The following is a 6,788-nucleotide window of genomic DNA, read 5'->3' on the forward strand; positions in this document are numbered from 1 at the left end:
TACCAGCAACTGGACGGCCTCGGCCACGGCATGAAGGTACCTCACAAACACAAACACACACAGACACAGACACAGACAGACACACACACACACACACACACACACACACACAAACAAACACACACACACACACACACACACACACCCTCCATCAGTGTTCCTCTTTAACCTCCGATCAGAACACATTCACATGGATGCATCAGTGTGTCGATGCTTTGGGTTCATTCAGTTCAGGTTTGTGATTCTGAGGGTCGTTATACGAACGTTACCGTACAGTCGGTCTGTCGGTGTGAGTCAGCAGGATTTAAAGGACACAGAGAGACAGAGACATTTAGAGAAGACGAGAAAAGAATAAGCCAGAAACAGTGAAAGCAGAAGTGCAGTTTAGTTCTGAGTGGAGTCTCTGTTCTCTGTCTCTGTGGGGCGCTGACAGGAAGCGGCGGCGGCTGCAGAGAACCGCAGAAACTGAAGTGATGCTGCTTTAAAAGTTCCTCATTCAAACTTCGTCTTTCCTTCGCTGCATCGCTGCGTCGCCGTGACCTGATTATCTTCTGATTACTTCCTCCTGACGGTCTCAGACCTGCAGATCTACCGCTGCAAACCAGAGAGTCCAAACTCTGCTGCTTTATGACAACAGCTGCTAGACAGCTCCATTAATACACAGTTTATACATCGACGCCTCATTGGACGCTTCAGCCCGTTGCAGAGATACGTCAATGTGGACGCCTCATTGGACGCTTCAGCCCGTTGCAGAGATACGTCAATGTGGACGCCTCATTGGACGCTTCAGCCCGTTGCAGAGATACGTCAACATGGACGCCACATCTACTAGTGAACGGGGGATAAAAAGCTCTATAACGTCGTCTACGTCTGTTTCTCAGTTTAATAAATAAATAAGTTAGTAGTTATAGTAGTATGAATATTTATAATATTTTTAATGTTCAACACAGGACGTTTCAGTAGAGACATTAAATATGACTATAAATATAAATAATGTAGTTCTACTTTAGTACGTCTCTGTAGGAGGACGTTTTACTGCCGTCTGGTCGTCTCTTTCAGTCCAAAATGGCAGCAGCGTAGCTCTGCTGCTGGGAGCTGACGTTGGAACCAACTATTGACTTTCACTTTGAACGGTCCGTGTCCACAGCCTCCGTGCTTTCCACGCTTCCCATTCATTGTCTATGTACGCAGCCGTGCAATGCATTCTGGTAGCGTGGCGTCGCGATTCGAGAGACTAGGCGTCACGACGCCCGCTCCTTATTTGCATAAAGTTGAGGGCTCGTCTACTTTATGTAAATCACAGGCGTCCGACGCGACTCGCCGCCTCTCCAAACTCCCGAGGATCTTTTAAAATAAATGTTGTTGATCTAAAATAAAGACAGATTCATCAACATGGATTATTTCTCTCCTCAAATGTTCTCAGAAACACATTTCAGTGAACTATTGATGTGAAATAAGAGAAGAAAGTTTCCAAACGAGCCGCCATGTTGTTTCCAGTTTGAAAGCTGGGAGCAGCAGCCAACGGCGGGAAAGCGTTCGTCTAATCAGGTGGGGACAGCCTTGAGTCTAGTGGCGGCCCATCAAGCGTCCAATGCTGGGAAGCCCCGGTGGACACGACCATGAGTGATACACGTACACCGGTGTTACGCTGTATTCTGTCCCCCTCCTGATTTTGTGACCTGACTCAGGATATTTTTTCTGGAAAGGTGACATTTCTGTTGAAAATGAAACAATTTGTTTGGCTGAATGAGAACAAGATGTCCGTCTACGTCGGGGTTTTCAAAGTGTGACAGACGGGAGGCGTTGTCATGACGCCAGAATCAGAACCAGAATCAGTTAGATGGAACAACGTGTATCACTAAGAAGTGAAAGTCAATAGTTGGTTCCATGTCAACGTCAGCTCCCAGCAGCAGAGCTACGCTGCCGCCAGTAAAACATCCAGACGCCAGTAGAACGTCCTCCTACAGAGAGACGACCAGACGCCAGTAAACGTCCTCCTACAGAGAGACGACCAGACGCCAGTAAACGTCCTCCTACGGAGAGACGACCAGACGCCAGTAGAACGTCCTCCTACAGAGAGACGACCAGACGCCAGTAAACGTCCTCCTACGGAGAGACGACCAGACGCCAGTAAACGTCCTCCTACGGAGAGACGACCAGACGCCAGTAGAACGTCCTCCTACGGAGAGACGACCAGACGCCAGTAAACGTCCTCCTACAGAGAGACGACCAGACGCCAGTAGAACGTCCTCCTACAGAGAGACGACCAGACGCCAGTAGAACGTCCTCCTACAGAGAGACGACCAGACGCCAGTAGAACGTCCTCCTACAGAGAGACGACCAGACGCCAGTAGAACGTCCTCCTACAGAGAGACGACCAGACGCCAGTAGAACGTCCTCCTACGGAGAGACGACCAGACGCCAGTAAACGTCCTCCTACGGAGAGACGACCAGACGCCAGTAAACGTCCTCCTACGGAGAGACGACCAGACGCCAGTAGAACGTCCTCCTACGGAGAGACGACCAGACGCCAGTAAACGTCCTCCTACAGAGAGACGACCAGACGCCAGTAGAACGTCCTCCTACAGAGAGACGACCAGACGCCAGTAGAACGTCCTCCTACAGAGAGACGACCAGACGCCAGTAGAACGTCCTCCTACGGAGAGACGACCAGACGCCAGTAAACGTCCTCCTACGGAGAGACGACCAGACGCCAGTAAACGTCCTCCTACGGAGAGACGACCAGACGCCAGTAGAACGTCCTCCTACGGAGAGACGACCAGACGCCAGTAAACGTCCTCCTACAGAGAGACGACCAGACGCCAGTAGAACGTCCTCCTACAGAGAGACGACCAGACGCCAGTAGAACGTCCTCCTACGGAGAGACGACCGGACGCCAGTAGAACGTCCTCCTACAGAGAGACGACCAGACGCCAGTAGAACGTCCTCCTACGGAGAGACGACCAGACGCCAGTAGAACGTCCTCCTACAGAGAGACGACCAGACGCCAGTAAACGTCCTCCTACGGAGAGACGACCAGACGCCAGTAAACGTCCTCCTACGGAGAGACGACCAGACGCCAGTAGAACGTCCTCCTACGGAGAGACGACCAGACGCCAGTAAACGTCCTCCTACGGAGAGACGACCAGACGCCAGTAGAACGTCCTCCTACAGAGAGACGACCAGACGCCAGTAGAACGTCCTCCTACAGAGAGACGACCAGACGCCAGTAGAACGTCCTCCTACAGAGAGACGACCAGACGCCAGTAGACCGTCCTCCTACAGAGAGACGACCAGACGCCAGTAGAACGTCCTCCTACGGAGAGACGACCAGACGCCAGTAAACGTCCTCCTACGGAGAGACGACCAGACGCCAGTAAACGTCCTCCTACGGAGAGACGACCAGACGCCAGTAAACGTCCTCCTACAGAGAGACGACCAGACGCCAGTAAACGTCCTCCTACAGAGAGACGTACTAAAGTAGAACTACATTAATACTCTTCTAGTGTCGGTCGTCTCTTTCTGAGTAAGACACGTTGTGTTGTGTTGCAGCTTTTCTGTTCTACAAACTGAACTCAGAGAAACTTCTTAAAGACGTTTCTCTGAACTTCTCCTGAAGCTTCATCAACAACTCAACTGTCGTTTTTATTCTGTTTTACTGCTGCCGGCGTTCAACCGACACCGTTCACACTCTAATGAGGAAGTTGGTCAAAACTTCTCACACACACACACACACACACACACACACACACACACACACACAGAGTCTTTGTCGAGCGTGGGAAAATGTTTAGAGAGTCTAATTAGAGCAGCGGAGGCCTGAGAGGCTCTATTGATGCTCACACACACACACACACACACACACACACACACACACACACACACACACACACACAGTAACACACACACAGTAACACACTTATGTCCCCCCCCCAGGTCTCTGGGAAGCAGTCGGACCGAACAGGAACGATCCGTAAACACGGCGCCTCCACCAGGTTCAGTCTGATTCTACTGCGTCTCTATTAATGACCACTTCCTGTTTCACATCTAACAGCTCTAAGAGTGTGTGTGTGTGTGTGTGTGTGTGTGTGTGTGTGTGTGTGTTTCAGGTCCACTAAACCTCCAGAGCCGGTCCAGTGCCCGGTGGCGCCCCCTGTCAGCGGGTAAGAACCCTGAGTGTGTCTTTATGAGGACCCGTTTTACACCTTTAGTCTGGTTCAGATTGATTTTCACAATAAAAGCCTCAGACGGCGATTCACTCGGAGCAGATTTTTATTATTATCAGAATACAAACGATATATCGACAGTTAATATTCAAGTCAGACGTGATCACAGATGTTGTGATGTAGTAAACGTTCTGTTCTTTGTGTGGTAAAGACAGAAATAGAAGATCTTTGATCATAAACTGATTATTATGATTTCATATTTCAGGAACACAAAGAATTACTCATTTTGAAATCATGAGAAAACGTGTCGACCATATTTGAAGACTTTTATATATTTATATTAGAGCTGTCAGTCGATTAAAATAGTTAATAATAATAATTAATCACATATTTTATCTGTTCTAAATGAACCTTAAAGTGAGATTAGTCCAGTATTTAATCCTCTGATCATCATGGGAGTGGATCGATATGCTGCTTTATGTGAATGTATGTATATATTTATTATTGTAAATCAATGAACAAGAAACCCTCACAGGTACTGCGTAAAACCAATAACTGGTTATTATCTCGTTAACTGTTTATGTGTCTCTCAGCTCTAGTTTTGGGAAGCCCGTAGCTCCGCCCACCATCCCCGCCTCCTTCCAGGCTCCACCTGAGAGTGACATCATCACCACGCTGCTGGACAACGCCCCGCCTCCTCCTCCTGGAGCAAGTGAGATGTCAGATCAGGATGATGAGGTCATTAACGCCTCGGTCCCGCCGCCTCCACCTCCTCCGCCTGATTCGTCAGGAGATCTCATGGTCCCGCCCCCTCCTCCTCCTCCGCCTGATTCGTCAGGAGATCTCATGGTCCCGCCCCCTCCTCCTCCTCCGCCTGATTCGTCAGGAGATCTCATGGTCCCGCCCCCTCCTCCTCCTCCGCTTGATTCGTCAGGAGACATGGCGGTCCTGCCCCCTCCTCCTCCTCCTCCTCCTTCAGAGGCTCTGATCAATCACAGCGCTCCACCGCCGGCCCCGCCCCTCAGCCTCGAGACAGGTGCGGGTAAGACAACATGTGGATGTTATCATGACGATCACATGTGTAAATCTGTCGTTGGTGGAACATGAGTGACATCACGATGACATCACATCTCTTCTGTCTCCTCAGTGGTGGAGGAGAGCAGCTTCCCGCCTCCATCTCCTCCCCCCCCTCCTCCCTCCGATAACGACGGCTTCCCTCCGCTGACCAATGACGGCTCAGAACTGCCAGCCCCGCCCCCTCCACCCAACCAGGAAGTAGACGGTACCTGTCTCTCTGGGTCGTGTCCGGAAGGGAACCCGCAAATTGCAAAATCTGATCTGAGATCTACAAAAACTCTCACAAGACTCGCTGTCTGACCTTAACTCTTAGAGGTCAATGTCTGACCTTAACTACTAGAGGTCAATGTCTGACCTTAACTACTAGAGGTCAATGTCTGACCTTAACTACTAGAGGTCAATGTCTGACCTTAACTACTAGAGGTCAATGTCTGACCTTAACTACTAGAGGTCAATGTCTGACCTTAACTACTAGAGGTCAATGTCTAACCTTAACTATTAGAGGTCAATGTCTGACCTTAACTCTTAGAGGTCAATGTCTGACCTTAACTACTAGAGGTCAATGTCTGACCTTAACTACTAGAGGTCAATGTCTAACCTTAACTACTAGAGGTCAATGTCTGACCTTAACTACTAGAGGTCAATGTCTGACCTTAACTACTAGAGGTCAATGTCTGACCTTAACTACTAGAGGTCAATGTCTAACCTTAACTACTAGAGGTCAATGTCTAACCTTAACTACTAGAGGTCAATGTCTAACCTTAACTACTAGAGGTCAATGTCTGACCTTAACTATTAGAGGTCAATGTCTGACCTTAACTCTTAGAGGTCAAAGTCTGACCTTAACTATTAGAGGTCAATGTCTGACCTTAACTATTAGAGGTCAATGTCTGACCTTAACTATTAGAGGTCAATGTCTGACCTTAACTACTAGAGGTCAATGTGAGAGTTTCCCCAGTTTGCTGGTTCCCTTCTAGACACTACCGTCCATCCGTCCGACTTGTTTCTTGCCTTCCTGTGCAGTGTGATGTGTGATGTGTGTCATTTCCTTTCCAACCAAAAGCTTTTACAGAACAAACTAAAAATCAACTTCTACAAAATCATGAGGAACAGATTTTGTTTCTGAAACCACGCCACCAAACTCAACTAAGAATGGTTGCATTTTAAGGGCTACCTTGCTCATTAACAGAACCGCAGTAAAGAAAGTGAAACATGAAACTCTTTCATTACACAGTGTGCGTTGGTGGTGAATTCAGCTTGTTAACAAACGAACAGTTCACAAGTTCTAGGTAAGAAAATAAACATTTTTATTTGTCGTTAGCCCTTCAAATAGAAGATCAGGAGCACAACAAACCAAACCCAACTAACTCACTAACAAAATTACACCAAAGATTGAAACATGAGATTCACATGGATTATTGTTCGCCACCAAACTCAATTGAAAAATTGTGCAATTTAAGTGTGTACTTCTTCTGTGGTGTTTTTTTTCTCAGTTTCTTCTTCTGTGGTGTTTTTTTTAAGTGACCCTCCCGACCAGGAGGAGTC

General features: G+C 48.2%; 1 protein-coding gene across 11 annotated transcripts in view; it reads left to right on the plus strand.

The window, feature by feature from the left end:
- The window catches only part of abi3a (ABI family, member 3a), a 24,270-nt gene that overhangs the window by 14,520 nt on the left and 2,962 nt on the right, over positions 1 to 6,788 (plus strand). For 2 of the 11 annotated variants that reach the window (XM_074657138.1, XM_074657140.1), the window contains exons 4-8: positions 1 to 36; positions 3,937 to 3,995; positions 4,110 to 4,163; positions 4,760 to 5,202; positions 5,314 to 5,467. The exon at positions 1 to 36 is cut by the window's left edge and continues 153 nt beyond it. In XM_074657138.1, coding sequence (XP_074513239.1) covers positions 1 to 36; positions 3,937 to 3,995; positions 4,110 to 4,163; positions 4,760 to 5,202; positions 5,314 to 5,467 — 746 coding nt within the window. Of the gene's footprint in view, positions 37 to 3,936; positions 3,996 to 4,109; positions 4,164 to 4,759; positions 5,209 to 5,313; positions 5,586 to 6,788 lie in introns of all 11 variants that reach the window. The other 9 variants (XR_012596846.1, XR_012596849.1, XR_012596848.1 and 6 more) reach the window with 9 other exon arrangements.

This window comes from Sebastes fasciatus, chromosome 13 (assembly GCF_043250625.1).
Source record: "Sebastes fasciatus isolate fSebFas1 chromosome 13, fSebFas1.pri, whole genome shotgun sequence".
Taxonomy (NCBI): domain Eukaryota; kingdom Metazoa; phylum Chordata; class Actinopteri; order Perciformes; family Sebastidae; genus Sebastes; species Sebastes fasciatus.